Source organism: Limanda limanda, chromosome 15 (genome assembly GCF_963576545.1).
Source record: "Limanda limanda chromosome 15, fLimLim1.1, whole genome shotgun sequence".
NCBI lineage: Eukaryota > Metazoa > Chordata > Actinopteri > Pleuronectiformes > Pleuronectidae > Limanda > Limanda limanda.
In genome coordinates this window covers 14,175,688-14,194,999 of record NC_083650.1, presented here as the reverse complement: position 1 = coordinate 14,194,999, position 19,312 = coordinate 14,175,688, and the positions used below count along the sequence as shown (strand labels likewise).

The 19,312-nt window shown below is 38.9% G+C and overlaps 1 protein-coding gene across 3 annotated transcripts in view; it reads right to left on the bottom strand.

Annotated features, from left to right (window-relative positions):
* The window catches only part of LOC133020538 (neurexin-1a-like), a 253,681-nt gene extending 240,830 nt beyond the window's left edge, over positions 1-12,851 (bottom strand). For all 3 annotated transcript variants that reach the window (XM_061087130.1, XM_061087129.1, XM_061087131.1), the window contains exon 1: positions 12,140-12,851. In XM_061087130.1, the coding sequence (XP_060943113.1) occupies positions 12,140-12,851 (712 nt within the window). The remainder of the gene's footprint in view (positions 1-12,139) is intronic.
* Positions 12,852-19,312: the final 6,461 nt, after the last annotated feature.

The window sequence follows — 19,312 nt, the reverse complement described above, 5'->3', positions numbered from 1 at the left end:
GCAGTGGTGTAGGTTTGCTCAATTTCTCCCCTCTCTGTTATCACCATGTTTCAGCAGGATTTACAATGTAAAGCCTCCCTTCATGTAAAGAAGCTTAAAGCGAATATACCCCAAAATTAACTAGGGATTCTCTTCTCTTCCAATAGGGACCTATGTGGTGCTAACTGTGATAAGGTCAAATTTACTGAACCAAATAACAGAGACAACTGTAATAGAAGTGTATGGTTTGCTCCACACTATCCTTTTTCTTTTGCTTCTCTGTCACAAACATAACCCCGAAGCGTTCAAATGAAATCTACATTCTTCATATCTACATCGCCATGGTTGAGTGCATGCCACCACAAATAAGGCCACAACATTAGCCTGTGTTTAGACTGCACCTTTTCAACATTATCTAGACCCGTAAGATATTTATAACTGGACTCTATGTTCTTTGCTGAATCACCGCCACCACCTGATAGGCCGTGCTTTCAGTTAAATAATTATTTCAGCAGCATGTTCTTTGAAAACCACATTGTATGTGTGATATAGCAGTTTTTAAACAAATAGCCCCATTTTCTCTTAGAAAGAAAGTGTATTTAAAAAAAGAAAGGAGAAATATTCAGACTTTGCCATTAAAGAGTTGACATTGACGTCCTGCACCTTCTCATGCAGACGCATTTCAGGACACTGGTTGTTGGGCAGACTGGTCAGTAAGAACGAGAGTCATTTAAACAAGGGCATGTTGTATAATATGTAAATGTAATTAAATGAAATGAAGTAATATGTTAAATAATATTCAATAATATGAATTATTAAGCAACTGACACTTCCTAATGAAAGCAGTTCAATTCCATTTTAAATAGCCTCAAACTGAAGCAGTTTATCACGCCCCGCTATGCTTTGAGAAAGTGGGTCAGCTGCACTAAGTTTCATTGTGGCAAAGCTGAAACTCAAAGCCTCGCCTTGACAAAATTGTCTGAGAATATCACTTTAAAGATGCTGCAGCGGACTTCAAAGGTTAAAAGCTGCAAATGAGAACGAGAGGTAACTGACTGAAAATGTTAAGTAACGTTATGCAATACGACATCAGTGGATTGGACAAAACACGCTCATGTTTGCCACACTGTATGAGGCTGTTGAGGCAGTATTTACAAATGTGAGCCGAGGGTTGCATAACCATCTCAATCTACTGTATGTGCGCACAATGTGTATGTAGGCAAAACTGTAAATGTGTACACAGATCTGTTAATGTGTATACAAAGATGTAATATATGGAAATGTAAATATGTAAAAAAATAAATAAATGTGTACAATGATTTGTGAATGTGTTGAGAAAATTGCCAAATAAGTAAATGTTATATGCAATTATTTAAATAAATAATAAATGTGTACATATATCTGTAAACATGTTGAGGAAGTACAATGTTTACATTGTTCTGTAAATATTTACAAAATGTGTAAATAGAAATAACTTACATACCTATGTCTTTCAATATGCAAATTTCCAAATGTAGCTGCCAAAACTATAGTACACCACCCTCAGTCGAAGGTAGCACCCAGTTATCTTAACTCTGGTCAAGCCAATTGAGGATGCATTGTCAGATTCATCTACACATTTATAAACCTCAATACTTGCAGATCCAGCAAAATGTTTGGCGATTTTCTCACTTTGAGAAAAACACAAAACCCCTAAATCTAAAATCTCTTCAGAATGTTTTGGATAAGATGAGAGCTTTTGTTGACCTTTTCCTTTTTTCTGCAGTGTTATTCATCCTGATGTTAAAATGTCATCATCATACATATAAAAAAACAAAGAAGAAGAGAGGGCAGTGAAGCTATTGCCAGCTCATTAGTCGTTACAAAATGGAAAAATACAATCAGGAAGGCTGCACTAAAATCCCCTGTCGCTGAGACGCTTTAAGGGAAAATGTAAAAGCCTTGCAGCAAAGGTTAGAGCTTCCAGAGGATCGATTTGTTGTTAAAATACAATTTGGAGAGTAATGAATATAAGTGGGGGCTCATCTCTTAGTACCAGAGCCCAAACCTAATGCATCTACCTAACAGGGGAGGGTTAGTGGCATTACACAGCTCACCATCTCCCCCATTATCCTCTTCAAGCTACAAAAAGGCTTGAGAAAGGAAAGGGGCAGAGTGACCGGCCCCTCCCATGTTAACAGAAAGCTCCCACACCTGTGCAGTTGAACTACAGGATCCCAAACAATGAAGATAATAAAATAATAAATAGTGCTTTTATGTGAAATCACCCCATTGACATTGGGTTCCTCAAAATCGGGTTATCCAATCAATTTTTTCAGAATTAGAATTAATGTACAAAAATGTGTGATTACACAACAAAAACTGTTTACAGGGGGCAACAACAGGTTTTGTCTTAGGGCAAAAATAATACTGCCATGAGTATGTTACAGAAATAAACAACTTTGATAAGTTGTAGCTTGTGAGATAAAGACCATTAGACAGATTTTCCCATCTCCGGAGAGAGACAAAATTGAGTTTCAGCGAGAGGGACCGACTTTCTCCCCTTTTTTTTTTTTTTAACCGTTAAAATATTTCAGTTTGTTTTTTCTCACAAGAATGGTTCTACAAACACTAACAGAATATTTGTATATTTTGTTTTATTCAATTCATTAATTAAATCATCTCAAAGTTCAAGAGTTTATTGTAGATTTAATTAATCTTATTATGCGGCCACTCTGAGGTTCACGGGACAGATGGTGTGTGGACAATATATTCCAATCCAGATTTTTCGAAGGCTACAGACCAAACAGACAGGATTGCGGCAGCAGATGTGCTGAAGACCTCTCCATTCTTTTACATCTTGTAGGTTAGAAAGATCCAACCGGATAATCAGACTGGCTTATACAGTAGTTCTAATAACCTTAATCCCAGGATTGACGATATCTAGGATTGTATTACAGATGTGGAGTAAATCTCTTTTTTTTTGCGATGCAGTAGCTGTTAAACACTGGAGTATTAGGCAGAGGAATTAAGAAATCAATGTAAACTGCAAGGTTGTAAGTACGGGCTCAGCTTATTTGTAACTAGTTATGAAACATTTCACAGCTTAATGTTTTGAGCTACAGACACCAATGTTTCCTTTTCAGGCTAAACATGCTCAGCAGTAGGTTGAGGAAGCTGTCATCGGCCGTGTGATGAATCCCTATTTCCTTAAGCAGTTCCTTAACTTTAACATTAAATCTTTTTGATTTTAAAGACCTAAGAAAGGACCCTGATGCAACCATTGATTTGTTCCTGATAAATCTGCATTGACTGCAGTACTATTTTAACAAACTCATTGTGTAAGTCACAATCTATATTAAGAGGAGAGATATAGAGGAAGGAGAAGCCGCCTCCTACTTGTACTTAAAGTGGAAAACTCCTCCAAATCACGTACAGTGTATATGCATCGGTGCTTTCACTAACAGTTTTAAAGTCACGAGAATTGTTCCTGAAAACTGATTTGTCTTCACTTGCTCGTTTGCACGACAGCTTTCAAATTATGTCGCCGCACTTTTGACTTGTTTTTAGTATTTCAGACGACTCTCATGAAGGATGACACCCAACCAGCAGCATCAAAGGCAACTTATGTTCAAAGTAAAAAAAAAAGAAAAAAAAGAATCATCTGAAGCCTGGAATTCTAAAGAGGCTTTTTTTCCCCGCCCGTGAACAGCATTATTGAAACAGAAGATCAAACCGTGCAGACGGCAACGAAAGAAATGCAAAGTGAAAAGCAAACAAAGAAGCAAATTAAGTTTAAAGCTGTAATTTTTGCAGATGTCATTCATTTCCATGTCAGCTGTTGAGAGATAACAGTGTTCAATCAATGAATTATGCATCTCATGATATACTGTAAGCCCCATGAGCTTAAGATGCCCAGATAACAGTGTATTGTCCAGTTTAATACAAGCTTGTGTGTGTGTGTGCGTGTGTCTGTGTCATTTATGTGTTTATTTGTGTCGAGGGACGAATCCTGTTAAAGGAAGAGTTTGGTGTCAAAGAATTTCACAAACACCCTTTGACAGTCGGGAGCAGTTGTATTTAAACAAGGCAAAAATCCTCCGGGAAAATCCCTCTAATCTTTTGATCCCAATAGGCGATCTGTCTTTGGACTCAGAGACAGCAGTATACTGTTAATCTGCTTCTGTCTGAATGAAGCTGCAGGAGGCTCCCAGACAGAGTGACACTTTCAGAGATACGCCGAGGTCACATGGTCCGTGCTCATACAATGACAGACGTGCCTGAGAGGGAGCGCTCGTTCAAATGGAGAATTTATCTCCCAGCGCAGTGTGTCTCCAAGCTGTTTCATTTGGGCGCGTGGATGTGAGTGAGGTTAGTGAAAAATGCAAATGCCACATGATAAAGAATAAACCATATATGCCATTCATATTGAGCCATTTATGCAAAACAGGGCAGTGTTGGCTTTGGGGAGTCCAACACGAGCTCATTATTGGAATCAATAAATGTCCAGCGCAATATCTGTGTTCACAGTGACAAGGTAATAAGTGTGTTACCTATGCTCATCATGTGTTCTGTGCATCAATGCAAACAAATAACACACTTTCCTTTTTTTAAGTGGCCTCAAGATAGTTCCTGCTAGTGTTGGACTCTATGGGATCAAACGATTTGTATTTGTCATTGGCCAAAAATCAATTTTTACTTCAATTGTCCAGCCACCAGATGTAACCCTGCCAACTTCTCCTTTCTATTGTTGCCTCCTGTGTCTCCTGTTGAATTGTCCTCGGGGACACAACTTGGCGCAAACTGTGCAGTACTTTGCCAGAGCTGTGAAATCATTTCCTTCTTCATACAGAAAAAGAAACAGTTTTCAGATGCTGAACAGTCCGACAAGTTTCCTGCTACATGAGCTGCACTGTTGCTGCTAAAAGTGAAATATTGATAATACATAAATACATTTAAATAGTCCATGTTATAGACCATTTAATGACTAAGTGTATTGATTTAGATTATAGCAGTCAGTTGTAATAGTCAGTCAGCATCACTGTCACCAAACTGTTATGCACTAATCAATGTTTTTATATTTCATATGTAACAATTCATCAAATGTATGTGAAATATCAAAGGACTCGCTCATAGTTACAAACCCACAAAGAACTAGAAGGACACTGGTGCACATCCATACCAGCATTTACTTATCTTACATTTTCCCAGGCACAGGCGCCATTTGGTGGAAATTAACTGAAGTAGTTTTGGTTGTTACAGTGAACTCTGCAGCTCCTCTCTGCTCCAAAGATCCTGTCAACATTCTTCAGCTCTTTGTTGGGGTTTTACTCTTTTAATTCACCACTGCAATCAGACTCCATGTCCAAATACTGCAGTCTGCTGTTTTCATAATAAACCCACCTTACTCTTCCTCTTCAACCACACTGCTCACAGACATAAGTATGTTAACATAGTTGATTTAGATTTTTAAGATATTTCCCTCTGGTTTTGGTCCAGACCAAAACAGAGCAAAGGGGCTAGGGAGGAGTAAATGGCAGCTTATTGCATTGCCCCCACATGGCCAAGTTAATAACTGTTTCCATAACATCTAAATAAAAGAAAGCCACACAAGCGCAAACTACAGAACTGAGGCTAAAGCTGAATGGTAAAAACAAGTATTTTTTGCATTAAGTTTGAACCATCCAGGGGACCATCATTTATACATGTGACAATGGTAAGTTATACTTTCTGGTGCAAGATCTCACAAATAATTCACCTATTGTGCGATGTAAAGCAAACCTGATTCTAAAATATTAATTTTCGCCCTAGTCATACAAAAGGAATAAACAAATGTCTCCTCCCCACCTTATCGTTGAAGAAAACTCAAGGCCACAGGTTGGCCGATGGCTTAGAAAAATGTGAACATTTAGTGCGATATAGAATGTAAACTATATTTGGAAAAGTACAACATTTTATGTAGTTTTGAATCTCATCCAACTGAGGCTGAAGTAAATGATATGATAAAAAAGTAATGGTAATGGCATTACTTACTTATTTTTTTAATATCTCAGTAAATAAACAAAACATGAGTTAAATTTAAAAGCAGTACATTAGACAATATGCACTAGATAAGACAATGTTGCCCCTGGCCAGTGTTTAATTTGTATTGTCTCTAGCTTCTCTTGTTTATGTCTTGGTTTTTATATACATTAATTGCACATTTAAGTTATGTCTTTAAAAACAGAGATCTCACTGATCAAGTTATAGGCTGGACACTGCGGTGAAAAAACAATACAACCTCTCATGTTCTATTTGCATTATGACATTACACGCCTCCCCTCCTCCTCCTCCATTTACCAAGTGGTGTTATAATAGGTATCGAGCGTCATAGTTGTTCTGAATGAAATTTACCGCGGCAGCATCAACAAAGACCAAACCATGGCCAACATATATACACTGCACCATTCTTTTCAGAACAAATATGTTGTTCTGCTAAGTTGATCGAAAATGTTCAACAACAACAACCAAGTCAGCTGTTGACCACGATTCAAATGAGAGAATAGGTGTGACGTAACCTCAGTTAATGTGAGCAACGGTCATTCTTGGTACCCTGTCGTACTCATGACGCATTAGCAGATAAATCAAGTGGTAGTTTTCTGACTGCATGTCCCACAATAAGTGACGTTAGCTACAGGGAGTTCTAACTACATCTTCACGAGGACCTTGAAGCGACGCTCTCGGCTAAAAATCATAAAATCAAAGTGCAGTTCAATCACAGTTATTTACCGTCAGCCATCCTGTGAACAGCGTAGCTCACTAAATGAAAAATAACTTGTTGTGCAGTCTCAGTTGAGGTCTGCCCTACTTTTTTTTTTACCTGCACTGATTTATATTTGGCTAATGTATAATGAAATAAACAACATCACTCGTTTATTTATTTTTTTATCAGGATAAAATATGGAGCCATGCAATGCATCTATGTTATTTCCCTAATGAGAAACAAGGGGACAGATTCTAGGAACTTAGTGGCCAAAGAACAGTGCATTTAAATAATTGTTTTAACCGATCAAAGGATTTATGTGTGTGTGTGTGTGTGTGTGTGTGTGTGTGTGTGTGTGTGTGTGTGTGTATGTGTGTGTGCGTGTGTGCGTATCGTTCAGATATTACTCATGTTGTGGGGACCTGTTTTTCTTATGGGGACAGAAAGCAACATGACAGAGTATTAATGATTCTGTTTTGAACTGAAGATATGTGTTAAGGTACAGGCAAGTAGTAGTTATGGTTCATTTATGAATATAAAACATAATATAATCATTCATCATGAGTCATGGTGACACGCGATTTAGTGTGTGGCGTGCTGCTGGCGAGGGATTGAAATCCTGTAATCCTTCATCCAATCAGAGTAGCAACAGCTTTTAAATGATTTAATGGACGGTTACATTTCAAACTTCAATGTACTTTACAGCTAGATCCCTGTTTGTGCTTTTGCAGAACATGGATTTGGGACAAGCCAATTAAAGGCAAATAAAAGTGTTGAAACATTTTTGAGTCTGATCCAAAATATTTGTATCTTTTTCATTTAATCAGAGAATAAAGTGAACAGTTTTGGCAGGTCTTTTTGCAGAGAAATCAAATCTTATCAAAAGGAGGCCTCTTTAATATTTATTTAGGTGTCCTTTAACAGATGACCACATAAATTATCCTGCTGAAGCTTTTCTTTAATCTGGCTAACATTATTTTTTTGGTTTCATGGATGAATAGGAGGTCACAAAGCTTCCAAAAGATTTTAAATATTAAAAAATACAGGTAAAAACTGTTTTTGAAGCAATTTAGATAAACTTAAAAAAATATTTCTTTTCTTTCTTTTACTTTCCAGGGCTTCCACAGAATCATGGTGAAAATGCAACACCGCAAAACCTTGCTCTAGCTGGAAAACTGAATCTGGAAGAGATAAAATTAGCTTTTTTCCAATGTGACTTAAGGAACCGTGAGTTCACAGAGTTTCTACATGGATGACTCCGCTGGGAATTTAGTCTCTACATCTTGGAATATTAGGGCCATTTAAAACGAGCTATAAAGAGCGACCGGTATTTCTTCATTGCAGGTAGTACTGCTAAGTTATATGGTATTTTATATGGTCTGAAAACATGGCTGATTGAATCATAAAACGTAGTTGATGTTAAGGGTTCAGCATAAGCTCAAACAAATGAAAGGTATCAAAAAATCTCATCATTAAGTGATTAATCTTTTTTACTATTGAAGAAGAAGAATGACAATATTTCCAGCTTTTCCTTCATTTTTATAGGCACACAAATACAAAGATGTGATCCAGCAGAGCCAAACATTCCCTTTTTTAGCATTTGAACTGATCTCTCTCTCTCGGTCCTTTAATTAAAACATTTCAATACGATTTTAATTTAAAGGCGCTATCAGCTTCACACACATTTTGTGCATTTCTAATCCTGCAACCTGGCTACATCGTGTAGCGGCACAATTCAATATATATTTTCCGACCTTATTAACAATGAATCTAACATGTAACATCAGAGGGGCTGCGTATGGTGACAAACTCGCAGACAGGTAACACCTGACTCTGCAATCCCCTCCGCTCTGTCGGGCTTTACAGAAACTCATTGTTTCGGTTTGACAGCCTGAAGCTTCGATGTTGTAGTTTAGCCTCTACGCTTTCATTAACACTATTTCCAACAGAAGGCAGGGAGCTTATTTCCAGTTTAAAAAAAGCTGTGATGAACCAACTGTTCACCACCAACCCAACACCGAACTGCAGAGAAAGTGACTGAGAGAGAATCGTTTAGTGGCTGACGGGCCCGTTGTCTCCTAAGGAGGTGGTGGAAACCAAAGCAGAGCAACAAGATCATGTATTTATTAGTGTTTGTTTGGTAGTTAGCAGGATTATGCAAAAAGTACTGAAGTGATTTCCACTAAACTCGGTGTAGGGATGGTGCCTGGGCTTCAGAAAAATCCATTTAGTTCTGGTGCAGTTGGGATTCAGGAGAATTTTTTTTCCACTTTCTTTTACATTTCCTTCGTACATTTATATTAACGGACCACTTCCTTGTTTATTGTATATCTCTACTATAGGAACTAAACAATCATGTACAGGACTGGTGCAGTGCCCCCAAGTGGCCAATAAAAACACTTTTACTCTATAAAACATATATATCCAGACCGATCAGCAAACCATGGACACCAGATACAGATGATGACGTAACCCACTGCCTCTCCAAACTCCCAAACCTTTAAAACTCAGTTATACACTCATGAATGGGGGCGATTGCTCATCTGTGAAACTCTAACTGAGCGCCTGCCTGTATGTTTGGTGTAATTCTGTCAAACAGAGAAGGAGCATGTCTGAGAGAGGGGTTTCAGTCCCACACTGTGCTGTGTGGCTGTATCTGCTGTGACAGCAGCAGACAACCCCACTGACAGATAGCTTGTTTGTCTTTGAGGCGTCTGTTGTGTAATCTAGTGGATCTAATGACTCGCGTTTGGTAACCTGCAGTTTGTCTTGCGTATTTTGATGTGATAATTCAGGCAAGATATAAAGAATTAGTGAGCACCTCAGGTTGACTGGTTTTCCCTCCCACCATCCTGCAAGTTGCAAGACAAGTTCTCTATTCAGGACAACTACTAAATAAATAATAGACTTTTTGTCACCGTGGCAAAGTTAGAAATAGGATAAACTGTTTAATATTCAGTGTTTTAAACCTAAAACCTTTTGTCTGTACAGTTGGGTTTATTGTACAGTTATAGTCTATTTGTGAATTTATGAGTGTGATGAGATTTATTCATGAGAACAAGTGTGTATCACAGTGAGTCCAGCCCATCGAAGTGCACGAGAGAATCAACTCCCTTAAGTGTGCTAATATACGTAGATCAATACATGGGACCTTCACTGGCATGACCATCACACTTATCTTCCCTATTGCCATTCTGTAAAAGAGCTCAAACTGCTCTTCCTCATAATAATCAAGTAGTTATTTCATTGGTGTAGAACTATTAACATCAAAAGCATCTCTTTGTTCCTCTTTTCCTACTATTTCTTAACTAATAAAGCATAAAACACACACACACACACACACACACACACACACACACACACACACACACACACACACACACACACACACACACACACACACACACCTTACTATGAAATATTTTAATTAAGTGGATAGGCCATTATTGTTCAAGATTTTCATTTGCATGATATTTTGAATCTGTCATTGTATTTGAGGCAAGTGCTATTGAGTTAAGAAGGCAGGGCACTGAGTCATACTTTATGACTCAACCCATTAATGTGAAAATAATTATTGAAGTATTACAAAAATTGCTGGTGTTTTTTACATTATGATTCATCAGCAATTTATTGCATCGTTTCCTAATGTGTCACTGCCTCCCTGAAGGACCGTTTGCCTACCATTAAATTACTTAGCGTTCATTGTGATTTGTAATGTCTGAGAATATGAATAATCTTCTAAAGAGGCCTGTTTAGTGTGACTCTTGTTGCCAAAATAAAATCAACGAATGTAATGTCTTTAGGAAATATCGATGCCAAATGCAGACAGATGTTTCACAGTGAACTGCATCGACTTGTTGGCCTTTTAATATCACTGTCCAGTGTGGACGAGGATTTGATGTACAATTTTTTACTTTTAACATAAATCTAAACCTTAAATCTAAGAGAGTAGCAAGCCGAGTAAAACACATTACAGTAAAAGACTTGTGATTAAACATGCAGAAAGTCTGCACTTTAAAAAAAAGAGCAGGAGAGAGAACAGTAACCCCATCCGGGTGTCATGCCCGAGTATATTTACTGCCACAGTTCATTTTTGATCTAGATTTATTCAGGGCGCTTTGAAGCAGCGTGGCAATACATCGCACAATTTCTCACTGATGTGGCGACGTCTAAATAAACAAAGACTTTAATGCTGCTCAACACTGAAATCCTGTTAGTGAACTACAGCATCACTCAGTGTGTCAGTGCAAGAGGTTTGTAAAGGAGCCTACGAGTCCTCGCCAAGAAAACAAAACATGAACAGAGCAGGAAGTAAAACAGTATGTAGAGGACAATTCTAATTATGGTGTTTCGTATTTGCCTCAATAACTAATGGCAATCAGAAGAGAATATCTTATGCTGCAGTAGTAGGTCATCCAACCCATTCCTAATGAGCTTATTGTTAAAGAAAATATATATGAGCTTGAATAAAGACACATGAGCTCATTATACCAAATGTAAACAGTATATGGCCATATAAGGACATGCTAAAGTCCCTCTGTGCGTTTGTACATTTAAGAATCACATAAACATTCACACCCTTCCCCCCATCGGCACTCGGCCTGACCAACAAGCCTGCTCCTCCCCACCACAGCAGTGAGCTGCCAACCTGTGGGAAGCTCTGCACTGAATACCCTGAATACTGATACAGTTTCTGTACGAGCAATGCTGAGGATGAGAGGCAACACGGATCCGGATATCATCATCCCAACTTTGGACCGTGTCATTGTCGTACTTTCCTCCCTGCCTCAAAGACATCCAGGATCTCTTACCCTCCTGAATGATGACACTTTTATCTGTTCGGATTATTCAAACATTTAGGGCCACTGCTTTGAGGGAGGTTTTATTTTTTTGTTTTTATTTAGAACATTTAATAATGATTGATCAGAATTCTACGCAAGGGTATCAAAGTATTATTGACGATGTGTTTATCCACCTGCAACTGATAGATAGACCTCACCTGGTTACTACTTGTGGTTTCCTCTGTTCCCAAGTGTATGAATTTGTTTTCAAGTCAATTATATCCTTCATGTTTACTCCAACTGACGTTTGAATGATTACTGCCTCTCTAGCATTTGAGGTAAACCATTGGAGATGATGTTTCATAGGTCAACCAATCCCTACTGACCTGTTTGAGGAGAATGGGAGACACCTTAGGGGACGGAGAACAACTGCATGTTTGGCTAATGAGGCCTTGCAGGAGCCTCACTCATTAAAAGTGTATATCGCAGATCAATGGCACACATCCTAAGACTGATGCAAACACACGGCTGTAGCCACGTAGAGGAAGGGAATGCGTTACGTTAGGACGGATGGTAATTATGATAAGGCACTTGACTTTGTGCCGCAGACGACATGTTGGAGCGACTGTGTTGTCGTAACGGAATCCAGATGTCTTACCTTCACTGCAGTCCTTTCCCTGGAAGCCAGTCTGAGAGCAGTCACAAGTCGCTTCATTGTTAATTAAACTGCAGACTCCTCCATTTAAGCACATGTTGGCCGTGCCGCAGAAGTCGTGTAAGACCCCCTCACTGTTGACCGTTACAGACTCCGTGTTGTTGACATTTATGTTCGTTAACCATCCAGTGAAAGGCTTCCGATCCTTGACCCCAGCCGAAGTCAGTTTCAACGCCTCCGATCGTAATTCCGGTGGTATTCCGCCAACAAACAAAGGGCTGAAAACAGTCATATCCCGTCTTTTGGACTTCACCTCGACCCACTTTATCTCGTTGTCCACCATCAGGGTTGTGTTCTTAAAGTTTCTCCTTATCGTGACCGCGTGCCACTGGCTGTCGTTGACCGCTGTGTCGGACACCACGGTCGCGGGCTCGGCACAGAAGATGGAGAATCGCAGGCTGAGTTTGCCGTTCAGGATGAGAAGTTCTAGGAAGTCACAAAATCCCTCGTCGTCGAAGTAAACCAGCAGCCCGTGGGAACTCTTCGTTTTCATGTTGAAGCTCATTTCACTTTCGCAACAGGCATTCCACACTGGAAATCTTGCCCACTGTCCCTCAGCACCTGTGAATTCTAGGCAAGTGCCTATTTCTACAAAGCAGCAGATGAGCAGCCCAGCCCATAAGATATGGGCACCATGTGGCTTTTGTAAAACCATCGTGTGATCACAGATTCTGTGCCAGTGGATAGGGACTTATCGGGCTGAAATTACTTGTTGCTTAGGCAGGATGTGTGCCGGGTTGATTGCGAAAGAGCAGACTGGCATATAACTGACTGTCTACATGAATATATAAGCGTAAACTGATGCATTTTAACACAAAATAGTAATCGCTGTCATATATTTGCATATCAATGGGCTTGGCCAGCACTTATTTCCTGGAGCAAATACCATTACCTCAAACTGTCCAGGCCACCGGCCAAACCTCTCACTGTTTGCGCCAAAATACTTTGAACTGTTCAAAGGTCCCCTCTGCCATGGCTATTAACAGCAAAGTGACGAAGATTCAAATATCCATCGGGCACATTTTAGGTAATTTATGTAATTATTAAACAGTCCCTTCTGCTGCCGGCTAGAACGTACACGGATTCACTCAAGTTGAAATGGCAGCTATAATATAATTAATAATTCATGTTCATGCCAACATTCTTTGGCGGGTAACTGGGAGCCTTGCTTGGGGCTTTTCACCCGGCATCCTCTGTAGCAAGGAGGGAAAATGTCCTATGGAGCCACGCTGGCGATAAGCTCAGCAAGGGAAGCAGTCTGTGTGCAAGAGGCAGTCCTCACTCGCAAAGCTCCCTGCAAAAGAAAAGCAAATTCAGTACAGTATCAGCATTTTCGCCATATCCGTCTCCTAATCCACTTTGGTCAAAAGCCAGTCTTAATGCTATGATTAAGGCAGAAGCACCAATAAGGCACTTATATCCAGAGAGGCCATTGTTACAGCAAACACAAGCAGTTTCATTAGATTAATATCACCGGGGCTTTCCAGGAAGCACCGAGCAGCAGTAAGAGACACGTTACTTCATTTCAGTACCGAGCACTGTGTGGCCATCATTCTGTTTTGCAGTCCCTCCCAGAAAAATAACTAAACATGGACATATTCTTGCAGATTTGTAAATCGTCATGTTTGATCTCAAATTCCTGCAGACGTCAGTTACAACATATTAAAACAAGGTGGTTTAAAACTCATTTACAACATAACTTTTTCTTAAAAACGAGATACAACTTCTGCAACCTTGCACAGTCATAATCAGCATCATTCAAAGAGTGGCCTGCCCTCTGCTGAAGTCCCAGCATGAGGAAGAAGTGCGTCATTTGATTCACAGTGGTTGGTTTGTGTAAGACGAACCAGTGGAGCTGGTGATACAGGGTCTCAGTCAGACCCCAAAATCTGCTCCTCACACATCCTTTTTTTTTCTTATCACTATATTTTTCATTTGCACAATCAGACGAATTCAGCATGTGAAACCACTGAAACGAGAAACGAAAAAAAAGGACTCATAATTCCAAATCTCCGCAATTACTTCCCATTTCAAGGAGGAAAAAATATGCCACCGCTGCCCGGACGGTGGATCCGCTTCACTTATTACAAGCAGCGCACTTTAAACAGACCGAAATGATGGTTTAAATGTGATAAATGTCAGTCAAACATTTAAAATCATCGCCAGGATTTAAACAAGATATATGAGCGATCGTCTCCTGTGAAATTGATCGTTTCACATGATCTGCAGAGACGAGACAGGATTCCTGTTTCCGCCATCACCTCATCAATAACATGCCTCAACATCTTAGCCGGGACGACAGCTGGAAAAAGCGCACGGTTATGGTGCTATTTTCTGCGGCGTTTCCAGCGCATAACTATAGAATCTGGACGAGGCGTTCGTGTTACCTTTGCGTGCGCACCTTTACTTCTACGGGACCCTGAATAGTTGGCACGGGAGAGAGAGAGAGAAGAAAAACAAACAACGCGGTGTTTTCCGGAGCATCTATTTCAAATCCTCCCTCATCAAGATCTGATTTCATGTGAATCACAGCATCCGCCAGAGAAGAGAGATAGAGAGAGAGGGAGAGAGAGAGAGAGTGAGAGGAACAGGCAAAAACGCGTCCACTTTCTACTCTCTAACTACTATAAGATAAAAACCTTACAGGGTGAGTGGTAAGAGAGAAGAAGAAAAGAACAATTACCTCACATATTTCGTCCTCCCAAGTTTGTTTCCCCGATTCCAGGGGAAGAAAAACGCAAGTGGATGGAGAGAGAGAGAGGATCAAAACCGCTGGACGGAGAATAAGGAGGAGAAAATCCAGTTATGGTGTGTGGAGGGAAACGCTGCAATCTGGTTTCCCTGTTGAGCTTCTCCAGCGACTGTCAGGAGCCACCGACACCGAGGATCACGTGTCTCTCTCTCTCTCTCCCTCTCTCTCTCCCCATCCCTCTCTCTCTCTCGCCGTGATGTCTGCCGGGGAGGGGCTGAATGCAGCACCTTGGACAGCGCCTCTGCCTCCGCCTGCATCCATCCCCGGACACTCATGGCAGACGCAGGCGAGTTCGGAGAGGAGGCTTGTAAAACTGCCCTGATTGATTAATTGATGGCACTAAAGACACTGAGCAGACAGGGAGGGTTTCAGGTCTGCTCAGTGTGTAAAGGGTCAGTGTCGGCTACACAGAAAACTATAGCAGGCAAGGCTATTTTATTTGTAAAGCACGTTTCACAAAGAGATTCAAGGTGCTGCACAGGGACATTAAAAACAACACAGAGACAAAATTAGAAGACAACAATATAACAGTTTTTTAACAACCGTCAAGTAAAATTAAAGATTGTAAAGAGTTGAAAAAAGAGGTACAATGATTAAAAGAAATAAGTTAAAGGAGTAAAAATGATCATATAGACATTTAGAGAGAGAGATAAAAAATACAAATCAAAATGGTTAGAAATATAGAATAAAATAAAGTACGACCTTGTTAAAGGCACTTGTGAATATACGTGGTTTAAAAAACTGCGATGGATTGAGCCTCAACATCACTTCTGTGTTACGTCTGAACAGCACTACAAGTTCTCAGTTTAGTCAATATAATGAGATCCGGCTCTATGGATAATTCCTCAAGGAGAGTTAAATGCTTTTTAGAAATTTCTTTATGACATTTGCAGTGGTACATTGTATATTCATTACATTCCCCAAGGTCTTACAGGTTTTCATATCGCGTGAATAATATAATAAAGAATCCCATTACACACAGTGTGAAGTATTTTTCTTTTATCAAATAAGTATTTTTTTTCAAAATATTTGTGTATCACTGGGACAATATTTGTTTTCCCCCCTTACGAGTTTTCCTGAAATAATTATGACTGTGAATGCCCATTTGTTTTAATATATTCCAATGCATTCATATCTAATGCATACTAAGATTGTAAATAATGAAAGCACTGGACTGCTAGTTTCGTACATACAGAATAAAAGAAAAGGTCATAATACAGCCCTGGCTTTATCTCTGTTTGTATTTGAAATGTCACTTGCTGAGTAATTAGGGACTTATTGTTAAATTATGAGCCGCAAATGTGATGAACAAACATGATACATAATGAATATTTCATGTTGATGCTTAGTATCTTAAAAGTCACTAATTCTAACTTTCAGCAAGTTTTGAAGTCTGTAGAACAGTTTGTTCATTAAATGGAATAATAAACAAGAGTGTATGTGGTCATTTGATTGTACTGCATGTGGTGTGTGTCCTCACCTCATGTCCCGAAACAGTGGAGACCCTTGAATCTTGGATGACATCGTCAGATTACAAACTAGGCTCTAATCAGCCCAGACTGTTTGATAGACTTTTGAATATTTTGATTCACCTTGAACGTTGTTTTAATAATTCCTCCAGTGTTCATCACCTGATTTGCTATCAGATGTTTCGAGAGCAAAACTATTAAAAAGTGGCAGATTATATTACTTTTTAAACTTCAATTAATTATGCTGCTGATTACAATTGCAGCCCAGCAATTTGTATTTGGTAACTGACTCATTTCAGAGGCTCAACCCAGTGGCTTCTCTGTCCATCCAATAAAGGAAATGTCAACATTGAACCTAATTTTGCACGTTTTAAATAAACTATAGGCCATCATCACCTGTACAGCTTTAATAATATTGATCATTTTACTATCATGAAGGGACATTTTGCTATAAAAGGACACGTGATGCTTATTTCTGTAAACATTTTCTATATATCAAAGTTTCCTCCCCTCACAGCTAAGCATGCCTGACACATGCTTCATCCACACGAGTCAAGCCCTGTATTGAATTTGCAGACTTGTGTCTGGTGCAATTGTGATGGAATTCTGTCTTTCAATTTAGTGGTGGAAAGCTTCCATGTGTGTTTCATGGGACCTGTAACCTCCCACATTTCTAAAAAGATCATACAGAGAGAAGACTGTATTGCTGTCATTTCTTTTTTTCTCCCCTTTAAGAATATTTTTCTTTTCCCTTTTAGCCACCGTTTTCCTGGATGTCAACGCGCAGACAAAATCTTTAGTCTAGAATATGGACACACTATGAATAGTAATGTGGCTCTGCTAGTGGAGATGGTGAACAGATATTTGAATGAAGATATATATACATATATATTAATTTTAGTAGTCTACACCATTTGAGTGGTATCTCTACTGATGTGTAACTTTCAGTGAAGAATTTATTTTTTTGGACCAAAAAAAGTGTTGGGGGATAAAAACAGCTGAGAACTGTTAGTGTTTGTCTGACAACTAAAAACTGTTGCTTTTAATAATCATTAAACCTTAAATTGGTAATAATAGTAGCTTGTTGATAATAGCTGCTATCTTATGGCTCAGTGGTTTTTTGATTGCTGACATTATTGCACTTGAAATTTCAAGTTAAAGCTCTAGTAAATGTTAACAACTTTAAATGTTATTACCCTTTGTGTTGTTTTATAAGCTAAAATTGGTTGATTTTACTTTTGGAAGTCCAAAGGAATCCACATATGGGATTTGTTCACAACGGAACTCTGCAAGCTCAAAGTTTACGTAATAAAAACACAAGTAGCTTGAAGTAGAATTAAAAAGGGAAGACATTTAAAAACCAGTAGGATTCAAAAGACTGGAGCGTCTGACTGATGGAGAATGTGTACTAGACCTCTGAATCTGTGTGTAATGTATATTCTATCGTACAATAGCAATTGGATGATACACGGTAGGAAAAACCCTACACATCATTAACTTTGTAATAGGAAAAAATACACATCAAAATAAATTGGGCTTTTTCTATTAGGGGGGTATTTACTGCAGTAACCAAGCTTTACCAAATAAAGAGGTTATTAAACGTTTGAGGTTACAGTTTTATAGGAGAACAGAGAGATGGAGCATTTCAGATTAATAGAAGTCTAATCTTTCTGGATTCATACAGGATAAAGGCAGCTCTTTTTTATTGTTTATACATGTGTAATCTCTCTCTTTCCAAAATAATCCTTAAAAAATAATCCTGTTAACAAACTAATTTACTTAAGATACTCATCAGTAAAAATGTATTGTACTTTAGTTACAGCTTTAGTGGAATCTCTACCTTTTTTTCTGCAGATTACGTTTCTGTTGATGTGACCAAAGAAATCAACACTGCATCCAGACACAATAGATACAGTAAATGTCACATTTCTACAGCAAGGGGGGGGGGAAAGGTACTTTCAGATAAACCATAATATTATCTTACTTGTCAAATAACATGTACGTACTTGTTGAGATGCAGAATAAATAAATAAGAGTTGTTTTATACTTTGTAATTGACTTCTTCAAACGCAATCTAAATATTAAAACTATTTATTTTGTCTTTCCCTTCAAACAACAGTTGAAGAAGGATAACGTTAATGTATGTTATTCTGCTTTGCTCACTTTGAAGTTACAGTAGGTTGTACTTGTAGTCCGGTGGGTGGGGGGTGGGGGGTGGGGTGGGGGTTCAGCCAAGATGCGAGGCACAGCCTTGAAGGCCGGTGCTTCCTTTTTTGTTTTTTCAGAGAGACTGGGTATAAAGAAACATATCCAACTGTCAAAGACAAGAAAAGCTGGCAGACAAATAAATGCAGTAACATACTCAGGGTACAGTTGTAAATAAGTAAATAAGGTTACATTTCCTGCAATCTGAATTAATTTGCATCTCAGTTCATAGGAACAGCATGAATTTACTTATTTGGCACACTCATACAATCTTTAACCTCATGAGAAGTTAGAGGCACTGTGGTTTCACTGCTTCTTTTTCAAAGACACATTGGTTGTTGTTTTTAACTTCAAATCCTCCTCCAGCGATCAAGAACTATGACTTTACATTTTGACATTGATCACTTCATAAAATGCAGAAAACTGGCTTAATGACCCCAAACGCCCACACAGGCGTTTTCAATCACGCTGGCTGATGGACATTTAATGTGGTGGGTGGGTGGAAAGAGGGTGGAGCTTTGAGGAGGGGCAGGAAAATGAGTGAAGACTGAATATAATTATATCATTAAATTTATAGTTTTACAAAACTACCAGGACAGAGACAGAGATGATCAAATCACCATCATGTTTGACAAAATAAGGTGGAACATGCTTTGGGGTCATGAGCTGCTCTTTAAACTAGTGTCCACT